Source organism: Arachis ipaensis, chromosome B6, assembly GCF_059453495.1.
Source record: "Arachis ipaensis isolate K30076 ecotype BB chromosome B6, ASM5945349v1, whole genome shotgun sequence".
Lineage (NCBI taxonomy): Eukaryota > Viridiplantae > Streptophyta > Magnoliopsida > Fabales > Fabaceae > Arachis > Arachis ipaensis.
This window is the reverse complement of record NC_142441.1, coordinates 17,391,855-17,414,824: the sequence shown is the minus strand read 5'-3', so window position 1 is coordinate 17,414,824 and position 22,970 is coordinate 17,391,855. Positions and strand designations below refer to the sequence as shown.

Below are 22,970 nucleotides of genomic sequence, written 5' to 3'. Positions count from 1 at the left end.
CGGGCTTGGGTTGGCTTTCTTTATATTCAGCCCGTTGGTTTCTTTGGCTTTGTTTCTTTTGGGCTCCACTTGACTAACCAGCCCATTAGCCTTGATGTTTAATTTTTATTCCATTTTGGGCTGCTAGACAAAGTCTTGGCCTGCAATGTTTAATAAATAATTAGCAATATATCATTATTAACACTCAACACTAATTATTTATTTTACCTAAAAATAATGTTTGTCATCACTAATTAATTTAGTTAATTTCTTAACTCAACACAAAGGAACTGCTTAAATAGAGGGATAGTCCCGTTTAAGACTACTCTTAAACTCCTCCACATGAGAAAGTTATAACTTCATCGCCATCTTTGCCATAGTATCTGCCACCATGTTTGCATCTCTCATAATCAAACGAAAGTCAACATGCCAATTCTAATGCATGATATCTCTTATTTTGAGTACCAATGGATCAATAAACTCAAAACCATATTGGTGATTAGTAATAAGATTAAATGCTTCCACACAATCCTTCTCACAAATAACATCTCGTTGACCCATATCCCAAGCTAAGAGATGTCCTCTCCAAATAGCAAATAATTCCCCTTGAAGAACACTATTACTCTCAATTATTCCCAAACACCCCCTTTGCCAACTCCCATTACAATCTCTAATAACACAAGCAAAACCAATATTATCACCCGAACCAAGATAACTAGCATCACAATTAATCTTAAAAGTACCAATGGATGGGGATTCCAAAAACTATTTAGAGTAGAGGGAAGGGACATACGTTATAATTCAAAAATATTTCTAAACTCCTTTTCTGAAGTTAATGTTAGGCAAATCACTTTTTTCAGAGGCCAAGTTTCATGAGGATTAAAGATGTCATTATACCTTACTTGCCATATCCACCAAAGTCCCGAAAAGAACTTGAACGGATGCTCTCTGCTATGATACAAGAACCAGTTCTTCAAATCCAAAGGATGACAAGAAATATCCAACCTACGCCATACAAGCTGTGCTTTTGGACAATCCCGAATACAATGTAACACCGATTCCTGACTAGAAAGACATCTTGGGCACCTATCCGATGACGACATCCCTCTTCTAAAATGAAAACTTGCAGTAGGAAGAGCCTCCTTAAGACACAACCAAGCCAAAAACTTGTGCTTTTCCGGAACAAGCTGACGCCAAAGCCAAAGCCAATTCTCCCACTCCTCCCAACCAAACAACTACTTACACAACCACAAGTAACCATTGCGTGAGTCATAGACTTTGGCAGCAGACCCAAACTAATACCAACCCACTTCCGGACCTGCTTGCACATCTGGATTGTAGGAGAGAATATTACATTTCAGATTTTGAGATAAAGGAGAATAAAGAGTATCCAAATGCCACCTACCAACCGACCAAATATCCTGTATCCGAATTCGAATCAGAAATGTGAACATAATCCATCTCATTAGATAACCGTCCTTCTCTTCTCCAGCTAGAAAACCAAAAATTCTGGTTCAAATCTTCGATACACCAAGTAAACATCCTTCAACACTTTCCAATCCTTGCAAAGACTCCTCCAAATGGGAGAGTCCTTGTTCTTAGGACAACTAAAACAGTCATATAGAGATGATCGGTATTTGGCATCCAACAATTGGACCCATAACTTGTTTGGCTGCTGGAAAAAAGTCCAAACTAGCTTTCCAAAAAGAGCAATATTCACACAATAAGGATCTCTAATCCCCAAACCTCCATTTTTTTTTGGAGTAATCAGTACCTTCCAACTAACAAGATTCAATCCTCTTCCATCAACTTGTCCTTTTCAAAGAAAATTCCTCATCATAGACTCCAATTTACTAATGATTCTTTTGGGAAAAATAGAGACCTGCATCTGGTACGTGGGAATAGCGGCTGCAACAGAATTAACCAAGCAGAGTCTACTAGCCCGATTGAGTAAACTCCCTTTCTAGCTTGTTAGTCTACTCCGAATCTTATCCAGGACACCATTGAAAGCTGAATGGATCACCCTAGAATGGCTAAGGGTAACTCCAAGATACTTGCCCAAGTCCTGGACAAATCTGATAGAGGATACCCCGATGAAAACCTCTTTTCTTGTTGCAGAGACATTCTTGGAGCAAAGCGCTTTAGACTTCTCCATATTAATCTTCATCATAGATGCTTTGCAAAAAGTCTCTAAAATCAACATCACATTTTGCACTTGTCTCTTTGTAGCTTTACAGAATAGAAGCAAGTCATCCGCAAATATTAAGTGGGATATTTTTGGTCCCCCTCTAGAAACAGTAACCGGCTCCCACAAGCCCAAATCAACCCAATGACTAATAAAGCATGCCAATCGCTCAATACACAACACAAAAAGATAAGGTGACATAAGGTCTCCTTGTCTAAGACCTCGGCTAGGAGTAAAGCTATTCAGACGATTCCCATTCCAAAGAATAGATAAGGAGGAAGCAGTGACACAATTCATAATCAAATTAATTGTAGGAATAGGCAAAGCTCTTAAGGGTATGAGTTAAAAATCTCCAGTCAACTCTGTCATAAGCTTTCTCCAGATCAATCTTAAAGGCCAGTGTGCCTTTCTTTGATTTAGTCTTCTTCATAAAGTGGAGGACTTTTTGAGCAATAATGATGTTGTCAGGAGTTCCTCGTCCCAGAATAAATTCTCCTTGAAGCGGGCCAACAATCTCCTCAAGATGAGGACATAGCCTATTAACAAGGACCTTCATGATGATCTTGTAAACTACATTGCAGAGACTAATCGGCCTGAAAACTTTCATAGATACCGGTGATTCAACCTTTGGAATAAGAACCAGTAAAGTCTCCATCATTCTTGGATCAAGAGTAACACTGGAGAATACCTGCTTAACCATCTTCCAAACATCAAGACCAATGATCTCTCAATATTCTTTGAAGAAGAAAGCTTGAAACCCATCAGGACCCGGAGCTTTTTAAGAGTTCATGTGAAAAACAGTTGTTCTGACTTCCTCCATAGTAACTGGTGCCGTAAGATTATTGCAAGCTTCCTCATTCAGAGAAGGAAGATGCACATCACCAAGGCAACCCAAATCAACATCATCCAAACGACAAAATAAGCTTTTATAGAAAGACTCTGCTTCTTGACTCAGAACCTCTAGATCAGTTTCCCACACTCCATCCTTGAGAAAAAGGCCATGAATCTTATTATGCTTCCTTCGCACAAGAGTTTGAATATGAAAGAACCTTGTATTCTGATCCCTGAACCTTACCCAATGCTCTCTGGACTTTTGGAACCATAGGAGCTCTTCTTGCACTAGAGTATTATTATAATCATCAAGCAACTGTTGCTTTTTCTGACACAAATAAATGCTATCCACCACTTCCAAATGCTTTTGTAAATAATTAATCTGCTGCTCTAATTCACATTTCTTAACAAAAATATTACCAAATACCTTCGAGTTAAACTCTAGTAAATTCTTCTGTACTTTCGAAAGCTTGCCATGAATCCCTCTATTACCAGATCACCATGACTGATTCACAATATCTCTATACCCGGGATAAGTAGCCCAAGCAGCAACAAATCAGAAAGGTCGATTCCTTTTAGGTTGAGGACGACATTTACAACGCACCAGAATAGGACAATGATCAGACTGAAGCCTATTTAAAACTTTTGCATAAGCCTCTGAAAAGATAAATAACCAACTACTATTTATACAGACTCGGTCAAGCTTTTTTGCCACGTCAATATAATTTTTCACCCTCCTGTACCAAGAAAACTACCTCCCAATAGTCTTCAAATCAAACAAACCATTATCTCCTAATGAAGTAGCAAACATGTCTGCTCTTTGATGAGAAAATTGGCAGCCCTTAGATTCATGAGAAAATTTGACTTCATTAAAATCACCAAGAACAATCCAAGGTCCTTGAAAAACCATGGATTGTGCAACAAGATAATCTCAAAGGAGAACCCTTTTATTAAATCGAGGACTACCATAAATACCACTACACCTCCAAATTAAATTATCAAATTGAACCTCAACAGTAACACCCTGATCAAAAGTATCAATGAACTTACAACAAACACCCTTCATAGAGGATAGAAACCAAATATCCCCTTATGCCCTTTTGCTTCTACTATACCAACAGAGTGATACCCCAACTTTTCCCAAAATAATTTTAAATGCTGAAAAGGGGAGTGAGTTTCAACCATAATAAAGAAAACATGTCTAAATTTTCTAACAAGTTCCTTACAATGCACCCGGACTAACGAAGCACCCATAATATTCCAAACAATCATATTTAAACTATCCATAAATAATAGGGATATAATAAATAAGAACATAAACTCTAAATAGAATCACCAACCTCAATAGGTGGTTTGTCCTGCGCTACTACCACACTCTGATCCTCAATAATTGCCACCTTCGGACCCCCTAATGCTGCACCTGTCATGCTTCCATCTACTAAGGTTTCCTCCGTTGCTCCACCATTTTTTATCAACTAGCGAGTTCTACAGGGAGGAAGGCCGCGGACGTTTCCGTAGAGAAATTCCAATCACTTTAGATAGATAATTAATTAATTACTAAAAAAATATAATATTAAATTATAATGTTATTTTTTTAAATATATTTAATCTTTTTTATATTTTTTTTAATATATTTTTTATAGTACTCTATTTTAGTATGTTATAATTTTTTACTATTATGATAAAAATGAATATTTATTTATTAAATTAAAAATAACATATAAAAATTGACAACTTTTTAAATACGTTTTTTATAATAAAAATTAATATTTATTTATTAAATTAAAAATAACATATAAAATAATATATTTTAATATTTTTTAAATACTATCAATAATTTTATTTTTATTATTGTTTTAAGTTCTAACTTTTTACTAATTATATTTTTATTATTATTTATAGTTAATTTGTTATTTAATTTATCATTTCTAATAGAAACAATAATACATATTATAAAAAATTAGAATAATAAACAATGCACAAGAATTACAATAATAAATTTTACAATATTAAACAAAAAAATATATTATAATTATTTTAGTATTCTCAGTATTTTTTTATTTAGTATTATTTTGGATAATAAAATTTTATTATTTATGACTCTATTGTTATGTATGATCAAGTTTTTATTTATTTTGTCCTTTTAAATAAGATGAATAATTCATATTATAATAAAATTATAATAAAAATTTAATAAAAAATAAAATTAAAATATGAAAAAATATATTAAAAATAATAAAAAATTAAAATATTAAAATAACTAGAAACAAATCTAAACATTCTTATGGAAAAAACTACTAAAACCAATAATAATCAGCAAAGTAAACGCAGAAGCTACACTTTCTTGCTTCAAGTGAATGCGCTTATAGGATGCAAAATCTCGTGTATACGTTTAGAAAAAAAAAATTACCAAAAACCAGAGAATAACGAAAGAACTTAAATGCACTTTTATTCTCTTCAACGTGTTTGCTAAACACATCTTTAATCGCCAAAAATATATTTAATGCCAATTATTTTAGAACAAAATTAAAATAAAATAAAATTTAAAAATATTTTAAAATCTTTTATCAAATTTTCGGGACAAAAAATATAATCTATTCTTTTTTTAAAGAAATACAATAACTAATATTTCGAACTAAAGTCTGCCGAAATATTATTTCATAATGAATTCAAATAGTCATCACATTTCATATGAACTAACTAATAAGATTGAGAAGAGTAATACTAATTTATATTTATCACTTTTAGTTTTGTTGGTGAAAAACGAAAAAAATTTATATGAAGTGTAAAAATCAGTAAAATCATAAAATAAAATATTAATCATAGTTAAATTTGTAATTTTTATTATATATGAATTTTACTACTTAGTTTAAAAATGATTAAATCTTAAGATATATTTGATTTATGTTTTTATTTTAACAATTTGTGAAAAATAAATATTTTATTATTTTATTGTTGTCTAAATACTAAAAACAAAAGATATTAGAAATAAGAATGCAAACTAAATGCACTTTAATTTTTCACTTTAACAAATTCTTTACTCTCATATTTAAAAGTTAAGACATTGGAACTTATATAATAAAAAAAAAACATAAAAATTAACATAATTTATTATTTTTTATTAACATTTTTAACTATCAATCTAATAATATATTTTTAAATAATATTAATTAATTTTAGATAAAAATAATAAATTGTGTTAATTCTCTAATATTTTTATTAATTTATTATAAATTAAACAAATTAATTAATTTTTAATTTTCACTAATTACTAATCTAGTGGAAATAAAAGGGAGGGGTGGGGAGGGGAAGCAGAAGTGGGGAAGAAACTGGACTTGACGCTCAACACCACCTACTCGCGGCGCACTTCTTGGGTTACTGCCGCCCGCACACTCATTCGTTACATTATTACTCGCCACCTCAGCTCCACTCCTCTTCTTCTTCTTTTGGAAGTTAAAGAAAAAACAAAGAAAGAAGAGTGAGTGTGATAAGTGATAACAATAAACCACTCAGCTCCATTCTTAAACAACACCTTCATCACTCTCACTTCCCCCGATTTCAATTCCCAACTTTACCTCCTCATCGGCGACGCTGCTTTCCAATCTCTTAAACAAAACAAACTACTAATTCAATTCAAAGCCCTATATAATAGTCAAATTGTTTGTTTGCTCGGAATCCCTTGCGTGCGCCAAAGATGCAAGGGTTTACAGCAGCAGCACCACCAGCAGGTGGTGGTGGTGGTGGAGGCGGCGCCGCCGGACCTTCCGATTTGGCTCAGCTTCAGTCTACCATGCAAGCCATCGAGCTAGCTTGCACTTCCATTCAGGTTCCCCTTCTACTTTCACCGTTTTCTGGTCTTGTCACACTGGATTCAATCATTCGCAATGGCATTTAGTTATTTTGTGCTACCTGTTTTACTACTGATTTTCAATCATGCTTGCTGTTTACATACAATGAAAGATCGGCAGAGTGAAAGTTCATAGATCGTTATATTGTGTTTTCTTCCAAGTTGCTATCCTTATCATTACTGGAGAGCAAGTTCCTTTTCTGGTTAGAATAGGAGGTATAAACTGTATGATAAAGAAAAGTTCTATGATCATATAGTGTAAATGTTGTACACCCATATAGTAAGAAATTTTTGCAGTTTCCTAAACTCAGGCACATTGCAAGAATATTGTATCTGAGATCATTTTCATTAATTAGTAGAAAATATTTATTAATAAGGAAAGTATCGACATGGTACCCACTGTCAGATTCATGGAACTTTCTAACCCATGCCTTTGCAAGGGAACAGATTGTAGATTAGTTTAGGAAGGCTAGCATAGCACCTACCTTTTGAGTGTAAACAAAAATTGCATGGAACCTCTTCCTGTTGCTGTTCATTACATCTCTAAAGTTGTAACAGATGTTGGGTATTGGGTTGTGCCACAATCTCACTACTTTTTATTGAATATGATTTTTGCTTTGAGATTTTCTGCTTCGAATCAATGAGGGTGCAGTAAAGTAGTAGGATCTCTGCATGCATTTAATAAAACATGAACTCATGCACATAAATTACTTATGAGGCAGTCATATTATCATTTATGTGTTTGTTTTCAGATGCACATAAATCCAGCCGCTTCTGAGGCAGTCATATTGTCATTAGGCCAATCCTCTCAGCCATACAAGACTTGCAAATTCATTCTTGGTAAGTATAAATGTTGTAAACAGACAAATCCGTGGTTCTTGGGGATACTGTTCGGGTTCTGTCAAACAGCCTTTTTATGTTCATTAAATTATTCATATTATTGTTAGATCGTGCTGATACTGTTCTGGATGTCTTTGCAGAAAATTCCCAGGTGGCAACTGCAAGGTTTCAAGCGGCTGCAGCAATCCGGGAAGCAGCTATCAGAGAATGGGGTTTTCTTAGTGCTGATGATAAGAGAGGCCTGATTAGGTTTGCTTAAACCTTTGAATACCCGTTTCCTTATGAATACTCTATGTACTGATTCAGAAGAAAGAGGTTTCGGTTATCTAGGGCTTTTTTTTCCTTCAAAAAATGACGATAAATATAAGGATGGAACCAATTCAGGATTTAGACAATACCTATTTTATTAACCACACAAGTTTTATCTTGTGTATGTATGCATACCACTTAAGAATCCAAACTGTGTTGTTTCAGTAATATTGATACTGGAACTGTCTTCTTTATTCTAAAGGAGGAAAATATTGCCGTGCCATTTCTTCTCAAAGGTTGCTAATTTATACACTTGCTGATACCAAATGTATTCTTTGACATCAAATGGTATACTTTTTTCTAATTCCTTGCCACATTAGCTGGGAGTGAAATATGTATGTTTCATGACTTATTAGATAATTATAATTTGAAGGATATTTCTCTAGTGATCTTGTCTCTATTAGAATCTGTCAAACCTATTGCTACTTATTCTTGTTTTATATTGTACTATGTGCAGTTTTTGTCTATGCTATACTATGCAACATGCTAGTTCTCCTGATGTGTTTGTCCAAGCAAAGGTTTCTTCAGTGGCTGCTCAGTTGATGAAAAGGGGTTGGTAAGTGACCTGCATATCAGCGTTGTCCCAACTAATGCGCATGCTAGATATCTTTTGCTAAACAAACAATTTACTGATATACCATGTGTTTGATTTGTTCTGATTGAAATTGCATAATACTAAACTTCTCTTTTTTTTTCAATACGTACTATAGCAATTAGCAATTTTATTGGCAGATCTGTATTGGATAAGGTTTAAGGTTAGATTTATGTCTCATGTTGTTGACTTGGCAAATGATTTCTATATATAGGCTTGAGTTCACGACTGCAGAGAAGGAGACACTCTTTTATCAGGTACCAGCTTCATTTTTTTCCCTTTTGTTTAAGCTATCTCTCAGACTATGTTACTCTTTTTACATGTTGACTTCTTCCTCTGCCTCCTTGTACTCATGCTTGAAATGTGTCAGTGGGCTGTTCAAATTCCTCAGAATTGATACAGTGATGACTGACAACTGGAGTAAATTTGAGTGGGTAGGTTGGGTCTTTTTCTTTGGATAGAAAATATTTGTTTGCTGTCTTGGTTTGGGGTTGCAACATTTAATATCCATTATTCATTTGTGATGCTAAGTTTATTCTGCAGGATATCCCGTATTGTAATTTGCCCTACTTATTATAACTTAATGCTCTTCTTGTTTGCTTACTTTTCCATTTTCCTCCTGTTATCTGGTTTTTCTGCTTTTTCTTCTGCATTGCACATATTGTTTGTATATCCATTCAGTTTTTTAATTTGCTTGGAAACTTTTGCCTCTCATGCCTGACAGTTTTATATACTTCAGGTGAACCAAGCTATTTTGGGCATTCATGGTGTTGATGTGCAGTTTGCTGGAATCAAATTCCTTGAATCATTGGTATTTAATATTGGACTTCGTCACATAATTTCGGGAGATTTCTTTTTATTGTTTCAAGTGTTAATCTTACCTGCTTTCTTTGTATCTATATTCTTTTATAGGTATCTGAATTTTCTCCATCCACTTCAAGTGCTATGGGTCTTCCAAGGGAATTCCATGAGCAATGTAGGAGGTCACTTGAGCTAGACTACTTGAAGGTCTTTCTAATATATTTAGTCTCTTTTCTGCAAATCACTTGAAGTTTCTCTAATTCATCTTAGTCATCTTTATTTTCTTTAGCATTAATGTAGTATTTCTTTTGTTTACCTGGCTCATGTTTATTTTAGATATTCTACCGTTGGACACAAGAAGCTGCTTTAAGTGTCACAAACAAGATTGTTGAATCTGACTATGCTGTTCCCGAGGTTAAAGTTTGCACTGCAGCACTGGATTTAATGCTTCAGATTCTTAATTGGGATTTCCGTTGCAATACCAATGATACAAAAGTAAATGTATTCTCTGCTGGAATTAGGCAAGATGGGGATTCTCCTAGAAGGTCTGAATATCACCTAGTGCAGGTTAGAAGTTGGTTTACCTTTAATGAATTAATATGCCTTGGTGGAACAAAAGATAACATGGTGCCAAACTTGGTGGGTTAAACAGTTTAACCGATCGATTGTATTGTGTCATGGCAATCAACCCACCAATTCATTTTATTTTATTTTATTTTATTTTCAACTTCATTATTGACCATGTTTAATATTGTTATCCCTTTATGGGGTGACCTTCAAACTGATCTTTTTAGAATGATGAACCTACCCAACCCTAGTTTTGGCTAACCCAAGGTTTATCAGGGCAGGCTGATCCTCTTGCTATCTCTATTGCTGCCATGCTTAAGAGAAGAAAACTATGATTTAAGTCATAACTAGAAATGTTGTGCAATTAGTCTGCTATTGCTGACTCTATTATTTTTTTTATGCTTATCTGCAGCCTGGTTCAGATTGGCGTGATGTATTAATATCAAGTGGTCATGTTGGATGGCTTTTGAGTTTATATTCAGCATTGAGGAAGAAATTTTCATGTGAAGGCTACTGGCTTGACTGCCCAATTGCTGTTTCTGCCCGAAAGCTAATCGTACAGTTTTGTTCTTTGACAGGAGCCGTATTTGCTTCTGGTATCCCCCTCTATGTTCAAGTTGATAAATATTTTACATATCTTTCTGATGCTTGTTATTTTAAATGATGGACTTACTGAGGTGTGGGGTTGTTGTGCGGATGGTAAGATCATCCTTGATAAGGTGTTAAAGTAAAGTAATTGGCCCTTTCTATAAACTTTCCCTTTTGTTCCACACACACACGGGATTGTCTTTTGGACTGGAAAGTATGGGATGACACTTTAGAGATTGGGCTTGGCTTCAAGCACTAGGCAGGGCTGCTAGATTGCTACTGTTTCAGTTCTTAAAATAATCTTATGCAAATATGTGAATATTAGTTAATTCAAAGTTTCAAACTATTATTCATACTGCCTGATTTTGCTAGATAATTAGTCGTTGTTAAAGGGGGTCTCTGATTAGCAATAGGGACTCAATTCCCTGTATCTTCCTAACTTGTGGAGAACCATGATTAAAGTTTGAGTTTTTTGTATTGTGATCTAGATGATGTGAAAATGCATGAGCACCACCTTCTGCAACTCTTATCTGGGATAATAGAGTGGGTCGATCCTCCTGATGCTGTTTCAAGAGCTATTGAATCGGGGAAAAGTGAAAGGTATGGGGGATCATCTGTATAGTACACCTGTACAAATGCACAAACCCAAATCTCAACCCCTCAAAACTTTTAATTATTTATATTTGACCCTATATTGGTGCTGGCTTCATTCAGTGAGATGCTTGATGGTTGCCGTGCATTATTAGCCATTGCACATGTAGCAACTCCCTATGTGTTCGATGATCTCCTAAAGCCTATGAGGTTATTTTTTATTGCAATTTCTTTTTCTGGTTTTTTCATTGTTAAACTTAATTGTAATTGAGTTGATGTGAACAAACTTTTTCCTTCGATATTTCAGGCCCTTTGGTACTCTTACATTTTTGTCAATGTTGATGTCGGAAGTAATTAAAGTCCTAATGACTAGCAACACTGATGAGGAGACTTGGAGCTGGGAAGCACGTGATGTCTTGTTGGATACTTGGACTGCCCTTCTTACGGTACTAAGTTAAAATAGAAAATCTTTTCTTTTATAATTTCTATTATTATTATTATTTTAATGTTACTCGTTACCTTAATAAGATTCTTTCTGTCCTTGAATAAAGAAGGTTTAGTTCTGATCATCAAACTGAAATATTTGTTGTTCTCCAGCCAATAAATATGATCTCTGCAAATGCTTTGCTTCCATCTGAAGGGATAAAAGCTGCAGCAAATCTCTTTGGTTTCATTGTAGAATGCGAGCTTAGAAGTAACTTTATATACAACTTTGTATATTGCTTTGTCATTTTCTTGTTTTACTTGCTTCTTTTTCATCGTATAGTTATGTTGATGTGATTTTTTCATTTAATTTAGTGGCCTCCGCATCAGCATTTAATGATGAGGGCGATGCAGACTATCTTCACGCTTCTGTATCTGGTATGGAACAAGAATTATGCAAAGACTATCACTGCTGAATTTCAGCGGTAAAACATATGTTATGTTGGAGCTTGATGAGTTTTCCTGTTTTCCTTTTTACATTAATATTGTCTTTGCAGCCATGGATGAAAGGTTAAGCTCCTATTCTCTTATTGCTAGAGCTTCTGTTGACGTTACAATTCCCTTGCTCCATGGAGTGTTTTCTGAGCGGGTTGCACGCCTAAATCAGGTTTATCTATTCTCCTACCTATTTAGACTACAAAAATTCAAATTGGTGGTTGTTCAGATCTCAGATATTGAGATGTTGGCCTTTTGTGATTAAGAATAAATTATCAAAGGAAACCATTGTACAGGAGGTAGACAAATCAAATTTACTTTTAGATTGTATAAAGGGAGAAAATATCACGATGCTAACACTGTAACACCAGCTCATTCCACTCAGACTTTCTCTTATATATATTGTTCCCTCTTTTTCTGCTTGTATTGTACTCACCATCCATAATATTTTCTGCTAAGCTGTGAATTATTTTCATAACTCAAATTATTCACTTCATTGTAGGGACGGGGAATAGTTGACTTGACTGAAACTATGGAAGAACTTTATTCATTATTGTTGATTATTGGGCATGTAATTGCAGATGAAGGGGAAGGGGAAATTCCTCTGGTATGTGGATTTTATTTTCTCCTTATTTTTTAAATTTCACTTGGAACCAGCCTTTAGTACTGCATTTTTTTAATATAAAAAATATCCTAATAAGGAGCAAACGCTCAACGGATTTTTATTTTTATTTTATTTTGGAGAAAAAGGTTCTTCAAAGTTACTTTGTATTTCAAACTTTATTTCATATCATATTAAATGTTGGCAGTAATGTGTGATTCAAGTTTTAATTTAATGTGCCTTGTGATATATTTAGGTTCCGAATGCTATACAAACCCAATTTGTTGTTAATGCCATGGAAGCAGACAAACATCCTGTTATAGTACTTTCCAGGTAAATTTCTTTTCCGCTCATCTGATTTGGGAATTCTCATAAACCTTTTCGTATTCAGTTAATACAAAGTGTTCGGCCATTTTTGCCATTGTTTCTTGGTTAGGCCATTTTAAAATTGTTGTCCTTTTGCATTTGGGGTTTGTTTTTGTGCACATGTACATGTATGTGGCCCTTAACTTGTAATTTTGAGTTGAAGAACTGGTTTGGCTTAAGGTATGAATTCTTCCTTGGATATGGAAGAATTGGAATTTGAAATCCTGATAACATTTGATATGATTTTAACCCAATTGTCCAACCATAAAATATTTATTTTCCTAATCAATGCAGCTCAATCATAAAATTTGCTGAGCAGTGCCAAAATCCAGAAATGAGATCATCAGTTTTTAGTCCCCGACTTATGGAGGTAACAAATGCTATTTATCTTGTCCTATACAGTATACGTTCATTTTCTATGTATTTGTTATTGTCGTCAAATCTGGATATGGTGCTGTGCTGCCTTGGCTTTATTTCAGTCCTAGACTGTATCTTTGGGGGAGATTTTCTATAAGATTTTACAATCACAGATTATTATAATCATGGGCCATTGCATATATTCCCCACCTTCCAACCCCCCCCCCCCCTTTATTTCTCCCTTTCTTTTGTTTTCAAAATGCCAAGACTTACTGTTAAACAACTTGAAAATTTTCAAGGCTAAGCTGAAATTACTCTTTACCTCGATTGGTTGCATATGAATAAGCCACTTATGTGTTCAATGCTTTTAAGTTGTCTGAGGGAGGACAGTTTTAAAACCTCTGTCTAAGATCCTCCAAGTCTTTCTCTAGTTTTCTCACTCTTATTGTCACGTGCTATCTATGTCGTATTTATGTTATCTAAAAATGTGGGCTTATTTGGAGCTTCACTACGAAGTTATTTATTTGAAGTGAGATCATATTGATGCTGAGCCTGATACTGCATTTTGCAGTTTCTGTAATTCTTTTCTTCAACAGACGCGTTTAACTTCCCACTCCCTTTTTATTGTTTATCAATGCCAGTCACTTATATGGTTCCTTGCACGGTGGTCACGTACATATTTGATGTCTTCCGATGGGAATGGGGACAAAATCTTGGATTCAGGTCATCATCCCGAGCATAGTTCAAAAAAGGCTTTGCTTAGTTTCTTTGGAGAGCATAACCAAGGAAAACCCGTCCTTGATATTATTGTTCGAGTATCCTTGGTCACACTTATATCATATCCAGGGGAAAAGGATCTTCAGGTTTGAGTTTAAAACTCACATCATTTTAATATTTTCAAATACTCTTCTAAATAAAGTAATATTGAACAATTCTTCAAATCTTTTTATGCAATTGGGTGACAGATTAGGGCAGGTGGATATACCTGTAGTTTGTTTCCTTTTATTGATAAACAAAGAATATTAAGAAGAAAAGAACGATATAAGATTAGAGGACAAAATCTCCTTACATGAGTAAAGCGAAACAAAAGAAAAAACTATGAATGAAGGATAGTATTTTCAATATCGAACATGTTTGAGGGAAAAAAAAATCCTCAAAATGTTTTGAGTTTTACACCAAATTGAGGCCAAACACCTAACTATATCCCCCAAAACATGCTTTCTGAAAATCTAACATTGGAGGTGTGTGAATTGCACTTGAAGCAAATACTCCAATTATTATCGACTTAATATGCATCTTTGCCTTTTCTTTTTCCCCTTCTGAAATTTAATATTTCAATCATAAGCTCTGCAAGTTTATCTATGTTAAAACTACTGCAATAATAGTAAACTATCTTGCATTATTCTTTTGTATTATTTTTATGCAGGGCATTACCTGCTACCAGTTACTTCATTCACTGGTTCAGCAAAAGCATATATGCATTCATCTTGTTACACTGGTGAGCCAACAATTGCATGTATAATTTTATCTCTGGAAACTGGATTTATCTCTCAGACTCGTTTTCTGTTATGCTCTGTACAAGTGTTTTAAAGATATGAGAGACTAAATTTCCAATTATCTTAGAAGTAATGGTTATGTTCCAATGCTTTCAACGACCTTCAACTTTGACCATAGTCACTAAACTTCTAATTTTATGGCACTCGGTACTTAAAAACAGTAAATATTGTTTAAAAAAAAAAAGAACAAAAGAAGTAAATATTACCTTGGCATGTTTGTCTTGAACTTTTAATATCTTGGGCAGAATTCATGGAATGAACTAGCAACTGCATTTTCCACAGAAAAGACTTTGTTCCTTTTGGACACTGCTCATCAGGTAAGAACTTTATTAAACTTGCACATCCCAGCTGATTTGTTGCCATATGTTGTGGTGTAAATGCCTTCTGTTTTTTCCTTCAGCGGTCACTTGCACAAACACTTGTTCGTTCAGCTTCAGGCATGAGAAATTCGGACACATCAAGCCAGTGAGTATCTGCTGCAGCATTATTTTGTGACTTTACAACTTCCCTGACACTAAATTTATATGAAGGTATGTGAGGAATCTCATGGGTCATATTGCGACATATATAGTGGAGATGTCCAGCAAGAGTAATTTTAAAAGTATTGCCCAACAGCCGGATATCCTCCTATCGGTGAGGACACAAGCATTTATTTAATTCTCATCTTTATGTGAATAGTTTTCCAATATAATCACTGATATCTGTAGGTCAGCTGCATGTTAGAACGTCTGCGTGGAGCTGCTAGTGCTTCTGAACCTCGAACTCAGAAGGCTATTTTTGAGCTAGGGTTTTCTGTAATGAATCCCATTCTTGTTCTTCTTGAAGTATATAAACATGAGGTAGCATTCACTTTTTTTGATACCTTGCCATATTTTGATATTTTTATGCTCTTGACAAGTGTGATTTCTATGACTGTCGGTGATAATTTGTTTATTGTCCTTATAATGTCCGTTTTCTAAGTTACTCATATTCCTTACTATTAATCCATCATATTTTTAGTTTAGCTAATGTGTATGAACTTCCATGTTTCTGACATCTTTCACTGTACTTATATGTAATTATTGCTTAGTCTGCAGTTGTCTATCTGCTACTCAAATTTGTAGTTGATTGGGTTGATGGACAAATTACATACTTGGAGGCGCAAGAAACTGCTTCTGTTGTTAATTTCTGCATGCGTTTGCTTCAGTTATATTCATCTCACAATATTGGCAAGGTATTTTTTGTTTTATTATCAATTATGTACTATATTGGTTCTTTTATGGACAAATACTTTGGGATAGGACGAAAATTTGACTTGTTGATGAACTTGTTACTGGATGAAAATCTTGTATTAGTTAGACTTGTAACTTTCTCTCATACTCAGATCAAGTCTATTTTTGCTCCTTTTGTCAGATATCAATAAGTCTTTCAAGCAGCTTACTTAGTGAGGCAAAAACGGATATGTATAAAGATTTGCGTGCTCTTCTTCAACTTCTTTCAAGTCTTTGCTCTAAAGACATGGTATTTTTTTTATTTTTTTTTTTTGTGTATATTAGCTAGGTTAACCATTGCAAAAGGATATACCTGTCTCTCATACTCCTACCTAGCATTTGGCCTGCTTAACTGAAAATACTTAATGTGCCAGATCGATTTCTCGTCAGATTCAATTGAGATCCAAGGCACTAACATATCTCAGGTATTATTATTATTAAACTATTTCATATAAATTTACTAGTCAAACTCTGATACCTGGGTCTTACAGGTGGTTTACTTTGGTCTTCACATAGTTACACCACTGATTTCTATGGACCTCCTGAAATATCCCAAACTTTGTCATGATGTAAGATATTCATCCATCAAAGTGGAAAAATTGCTGTAGTGATTATTTGATCAAAAGCTGATACTTTAATGATTAATTTGCAGTATTTTTCTCTCCTTTCACATATGTTGGAGGTTTATCCTGAAACTTTTGCACAACTAAATAATGAAGCCTTTGCTCATATACTTGGAACTCTTGACTTTGGCCTCCACCATCAGGTAATATACGTGACACTTCTTTTATAGTACTCAATTACATTTGATGAGACAAAGAAACTACAAAATTTTAGATATATATATATATATATATATATATAAACTGATTTAGTTTTACCATTCACTGTCCTTTATGAATTTCTTGTGTTGAAAACAAGCGATATGTTCTCTACTATATATGTATTTCCAAATCCAAATAATTCTTTTGCATTTCATATAATGGTTGTAATTAGAATTTGTGGCAAATCTGCATGCCTTACTTTCTTGCAGGATGCAGATGTGGTTACCAAGTGTCTCAGAGCTCTGCAAGCTCTTGCTTCTTACCACTACAAGGAGACGAGTAACGGTAACATAGGCTTGGGCACACATGCCACGGGTCTTAAGGATTCAAATGGGAGTTCCCAAGAGGGCCTCTTGAGTCGGTTCCTTCGTTCATTGCTGCAATTGCTCCTTTTCGAGGACTATAGGTGAGAGTTCAAACAAAACATTTCCTTCCTCCAAAGCCTGTTCCCTAACAAAGGATTGTGTCTTGTGTTTATCTCTGCAAGCATAGAATGATTAATGTAATTATGATCTTGTTACTGCATGACTTGAATCTATCCATAGAATGAATATATTTGAATGGAGGTCAGTTGCATTTGAATCTATGGAACCTTCCATTCAGTCTCACATTGTTTGTAGAAATGACGATAGACCATCAAATGAATTTATATATTACATTCTGCCTGACCTTAAAGAACATAATTTCAGTATTTCAGACTTGTGAGCATGGTTTCTCACAAATACCTTGTATTGGTAAAACCATTCCAAAATTGGCTTAGTATTGGTTTGTTATTTCAGTTCTGACCTAACCAGTGTGGCAGCAGATGCTCTCCTTCCACTAATTCTTTGTGAGCAAAGCCTGTATCAGGTATGCTTCTCAAACTTGCATTTCGTATAATATTTGCTGCAAACTTTTCCGGTTAAAAGTGCTCATTTTGGTTAAAATGCGTAAATTAAGATGAGCATGAGCAAGGATGATAAATCAACGCTTGCTGTTTGATATTCTTATAAACACCTCTTAATCGCATGAATTCCTTAAAGAGTTTAATTTTGATGCACTGTCATTGGAAAGTAGTTTTACACGTAAATCTAATAACATAATGCCACATCAGCAAAAATAATTGTTTTTTATATTGACCATGTGAATCATCATCCAAAAGAACAGATAAGATTGCACGACTGTGTAAAACATTATACATTGTCAGTGCATCAAAATTAAACTCATTCCTTAAATGCTATGTTTTTTATTAATAATATTTTATTATTTTCGAGTTATCATTATATGCGGGAACTCCCATTGAAAGTCGGCATGTACTCTCTATTACCGATTACTAAATATTATCACAATGCGCCCCCACCCCTGTTCTCTGTGTGTGTTCATTCTTTACTAGACGCTCCTGAGATGTCTGTCTTGGGTGAATTTTTTGACAGAAATTAGGCAATGATTTGATAGAAAGACAAACAAATCCAACGCTCAGATCAAGGCTAGCAAATGCATTGCACACACTAACATCTGCAAATCAGCTCTCTTCCTCCCTTGATAGGATAAATTCTCAGAGATTTAGGAAAAATCTTAGTAGCTTCCTGATTGAAGTTCGTGGATTTCTAAGGACAATGTGATCAACCGTGTATGACTTCTGTTGTATAATGCTTCAAAGAATGAGTTGACATTCACATTTGAAACAAACCACCGGAGAGAGAAGCTCGTCAGATATAATTTTTGTGGAGTAATTGAAACATCCATCATATCGGCAGTGCCCATTCTGTTTACTCAGATCCGTCTGGTTGTTTCCAAAGGCAAAAGCTGGTTGTTTATGTTGGTCAGAGACTATGAAAGAAAGCATCAAGGCTCTTTAAAGATCTGAGTACCAACTTATTGGCATAATGGCTTGTGATGCCATTTTCTTCTTGGCGAATTGCATTGTTGTGTAGATATGTTACTCAAGTCTAAGATTCGATTGGAGGGGTTTTCTTTATGCAACCTTTCATGTTTGTGAAGAAAAGCACATTCTGTTCTGATCTGTTGAGATGTTAAACCATTTCCGTGTTTCTGCATACTTAAAGCTTTTATACACCTGTAACAACTATACTAATGCCCCCATCTTATTTTTGGTGTTTTTTCATCTCAAGAAGCACAATTTGTATAGCTGTAACTTTTTAACTGCAATTGTGTAATTATTCATGATGAATATTGAATTTTGCGGTTTTTCGTGATAAGTAAACTACAATGCTCCACTATGGTAAGTAATTGTCTGGGGTTAAATAGCTGTTCATCGTGGACAATCCTTACGTTGGGGCCATGCACTGGAAACACCCTACAAACAAGACTTGTTTGAAGTTATTGACAAAGAAAAGGAGAATGACTAGGATTTTTTTTATTATAAAATAAAATCTTTATTTTCAGATAAAAATTATTTTAACCTTAATTGCGAAGATCCAAATTTTTCTTTTGGTGTTAGGAGCAAGTTCGCCGCTCCGCTCAAGGAACCTTGTCATTTTCACAAGGTTTGCCACTCTCCTCGGGAAACTTTAGAGTGTCTGTTCAATAAAATCCCACTAGGCTAGTCAGTCACTAAAATCATTACTAGTAACTCATTCTTCTCCTTTTATTTTCATTTTTTATTTATTCTATACAATATTTAGAATTCTATTATTATTCATTCATTATGGTGGTGAAATAGTATATGATCAAGAGGAATTTATCGTGCTTAGTTCTGCTTAACTAGTATTTACATATATGTCACCTGAAGTCGAAAGTCTAATAGTGTTGAAGAATTTAATATTGCATACCATCGGTCAACAATGCATGAAAAGAGTAAAAAAAATTTAGTACAGATATCTGTCCGAAGTAGATAACACTTTGTTTTACAAAAAGTATATCATAGATTATAATTGAATATTATTATTTTGTTATTTTTTTTATTTAATGATGGTTTTTATTTAAGATTTTATATCGGTTACGTGATGATGAGGACATACGTCATATTACAGCTGAACCCCATGACAGACTCCCACATCGACCAAGGTCATCCAATAGAGGCAATCACCTCATATGTATGCAAGAGTCAGAGGTATTCGGAAACAAAGCGTCCCCGATCATCTGCATGATGTGTCTTCTGGTGTAATGCAGCAGGCGCTCCTCTGTCGGGTATTCCTCCAACTGCTCGCAAATTGCGAAATCAAGTAAGATTGACAGTTTACTTGTTTTGTGATTGTCTATCATGGGGCTCAAAATAACACCTAACAGCTGCTGACAAAAGTCCTCAATAGAGTGTCCATCATAAAACTGCTCCCACCCACCGATGTAGCCGCTGACTGGATCTCCATTAATGTTGAGTCCCAATTGATACGCCACGTCCTGTAGGGTGATAGTCATCTCTCCACAGGACAGGTGAAAAGTATGGGACTCAAGTCGTCATCTCTCGATCAAAGCAGAGACCAATGCCCAATCATTTGTCCCACTCTAGCATATATGCCACATGCTCAAATCCCGTTCGTCTAAGGTGTGTCCTAGTATGTTCGGGCAGCCATTGTAGTAAATTCCTTCTTGTACACAAGACTCGAGGACCCTACCAAAAAAATCAACCAATTAGACAAAACGGAAGCCACAAGTAATAAGACAAATTTTAAACATATAAAATACATAAGTTATAAAGTATACCACTCGGCCAAGTCTGCCAGCAATATGGTCAATCTGATCTCGTCTATAAAGGGTATCCTCGTATTCTAACATGTTTTACGCCATAAAACTATACTATAATAGAATAAATTAGAATAAAATAATTTTAAATTAACTAACTTTTTATCAGATATATTCAAAATAAATGTAAAACTTAAATCATAAACTATAATTTTATTCTAAACCGTAATAAGTTCAAATGAAACAATAATCTAAATAAAAAAATTTAAAATTAACTAGCTTATTATCAAACACATTGAAATAAATCTCAATACTCTAAATACTTAGACCATAAACTATAATTTTACTTTAAATCATAATTAGTTCAAATGAAACAATAATCATATTAAATTTTTTCATTAACTAACATCTATTAATCCCCTACCATAATCACATGATCGTTTGACATTATTTAAACTAATAATAGATGGTAATTTAAACTAACTATATCATCTAATTATCAAACTAACTAAAACTAATAAGAAAAGTTAATCTAACTAAATAAACAGTTAAATCATAAAATAATAGAACAATAAATTAAATTAAAAAAATAGAAGAACAAAATAACCTAAAATTGACTAATAATTGAAGAGATAAAAAAAAATTGAATATAGCCAAAATAAAAAGTAAGATAAGAGAGGACGAGAGTAAAAAAGTAAAAAGTGAAATTTAAGGAAAGATCACCTTATATTTAGGCGAACTTACTTGAAATTCGTCAAAGAGAGCAGACAAGGTTCATCGAGGGAAGTAGCGAACTTGCCCTTGACGCAAAAAAAAAAAAAAAAAAATTCAACACTAAAATTAGAATAATTTTTATTTAAAAAAAAATATTTTTTATTTTATAATTAAAAAAATCCAGAATGACAATGTCTAATTGGGGATAATTAATTCGGGAATGTTAGGGTGTATATTTTTAGTATATAAAAAAAAGGAAAAGTTGGCTATTGTTAGTCTAAAATTCTAAATGTAAGATAAAAATAAAAGATATATATTAATTATTTAAGGGATAAGTATTGTTTTGGTCCCTCACGTTGAGGGTCGGAATCGAACCCGTCCCCGATCTAATTTTCGATTTAGAATTATTCTTAACGTTTTTTTTTCGTATTAAAATCGTCCTTTTTAATTTTTATTCCTAAACTACCCTTCCTTTTTAATAAAATTTAAAAAATTAAAAATAAAAAAAATAAAACACGGTTGGGGTGGGGGGAGGAGAGACAGGGAGGGAGAGACCGGGGGTGGGGGTGGGGGTGGCGGGAAGGGGAGACAGGAAGGGGGAGACCGGGGGTGGGGGTGGATGGTGGTGGGAAGGGAATACCGGAGGGTGGGGGAGGGGGGAAGGGGGAAAGGGGAGACCGAGGGTGGGGGTGGCGGGAAGGGGAGACGGGGAGGGGGAGACCGGGGGTGAGGTGGGGGTGGGGTGGGGTGGGGTGGATGGTGGTGGGAAGGGGAGACCGGAGGGTGGGGGAGGGGGTGGCGGGAAGGGGAGACGGGGAGGGGGAGACCGGGGGTGAGGTGGGGGTGGGGTGGGGGGAGGGGGGAAGGGGAGACCGGAGGGTGGGGGAGGCGGGAAGGGGTTTTATTTTTTTTTTAATTTTTTAAATTTTATTAAAAAGGAAGGGTAGTTTAGGAATAAAAATTAAAAAGGACGATTTTAATACGAAAAAAAAACGTTAAGGATGATTCTAAATCGAAAATTAGATCGGGGACGAGTTCGATTCCGACCCTTAACGTGAGGGACCAAAACAATACTTATCCCATTATTTAACATTACTCAATTAATTATATACTTTAAGGAGAAGTATATCTTTAGAACATGTTTGGTTAGAAGAATATTTTTATATTTCTAAAAGATTTATATTAAAAATTTTACATTGGAATAATTTTACAATGTAACATTTTCGAAAATGAGAAAATTTTTTACGAACTACACATTTCTTTAGTGGTAGAAAGTTTCAGCATACATAAAATTGAATGGCAATTTGCACATCGATCCAAAATTTGTTTGAAGCACATTTTTTTATTTTAATCGTTAAATTTAATAAATGCATTTTATTCTCCATTAAAAATAAAAAGTGTTTGGTAAGCCAGTTACCGGTCGGTTCGGGTGAAGATCCTGGGGGATGGTAGGGCTCGTCAGGTCGTGGACTGCCGGCCAGAGATGTGCGAGGTCCCGAATACTTCGTGTGAGAAAAGGGGGGTGCCACCTGCAAAGACACTCCGACGCTCTTGTCAGTAAATGTGCAGGCGGAAAGGGTGATGTGATATATGACGTACCTTGGGGGAAGGGTAGGTCCTTCCCCATATATAC

At 34.7% G+C, this 22,970-nt stretch overlaps 2 protein-coding genes across 5 annotated transcripts in view; one reads left to right on the top strand and one right to left on the bottom strand.

Moving 5' to 3' along the window:
- The window catches only part of LOC107645773 (low-specificity L-threonine aldolase 1), an 82,943-nt gene that overhangs the window by 32,617 nt on the left and 27,356 nt on the right, over positions 1 to 22,970 (bottom strand). The gene's annotated exons all lie outside the window — the stretch shown is intronic.
- On the top strand, positions 6,269 to 19,205 carry LOC107645770 (exportin-4 protein). 3 transcript variants are annotated; one of them, XM_016349872.3, is made up of 32 exons: positions 6,269 to 6,821; positions 7,595 to 7,682; positions 7,823 to 7,931; positions 8,449 to 8,547; positions 8,798 to 8,840; positions 9,323 to 9,394; positions 9,496 to 9,591; positions 9,721 to 9,951; positions 10,364 to 10,547; positions 11,028 to 11,139; positions 11,254 to 11,340; positions 11,438 to 11,576; positions 11,728 to 11,824; positions 11,929 to 11,991; positions 12,111 to 12,220; positions 12,551 to 12,655; positions 12,906 to 12,982; positions 13,310 to 13,385; positions 14,014 to 14,235; positions 14,799 to 14,870; positions 15,174 to 15,245; positions 15,329 to 15,393; positions 15,459 to 15,561; positions 15,636 to 15,767; positions 15,998 to 16,141; positions 16,321 to 16,428; positions 16,553 to 16,603; positions 16,670 to 16,747; positions 16,831 to 16,944; positions 17,212 to 17,408; positions 17,782 to 17,851; positions 18,415 to 19,205. In XM_016349872.3, the coding sequence occupies exons 1-32, from the start codon at positions 6,690 to 6,692 to the stop codon at positions 18,601 to 18,603; spliced, it is 3,537 nt and encodes a 1,178-aa protein (XP_016205358.1). In that variant the 5' UTR covers positions 6,269 to 6,689; the 3' UTR covers positions 18,604 to 19,205. The 3 variants fall into 3 exon arrangements, with proteins under 3 accessions (XP_016205358.1, XP_088348199.1, XP_016205359.1); XM_088492073.1 differs by lacking the exon at positions 8,798 to 8,840 and having other exon boundaries at positions 6,313 to 6,821; positions 8,449 to 8,568; positions 9,308 to 9,394; XM_016349873.3 differs by lacking the exons at positions 6,269 to 6,821; positions 7,595 to 7,682; positions 7,823 to 7,931 and adding an exon at positions 8,954 to 9,017 and having other exon boundaries at positions 8,469 to 8,547.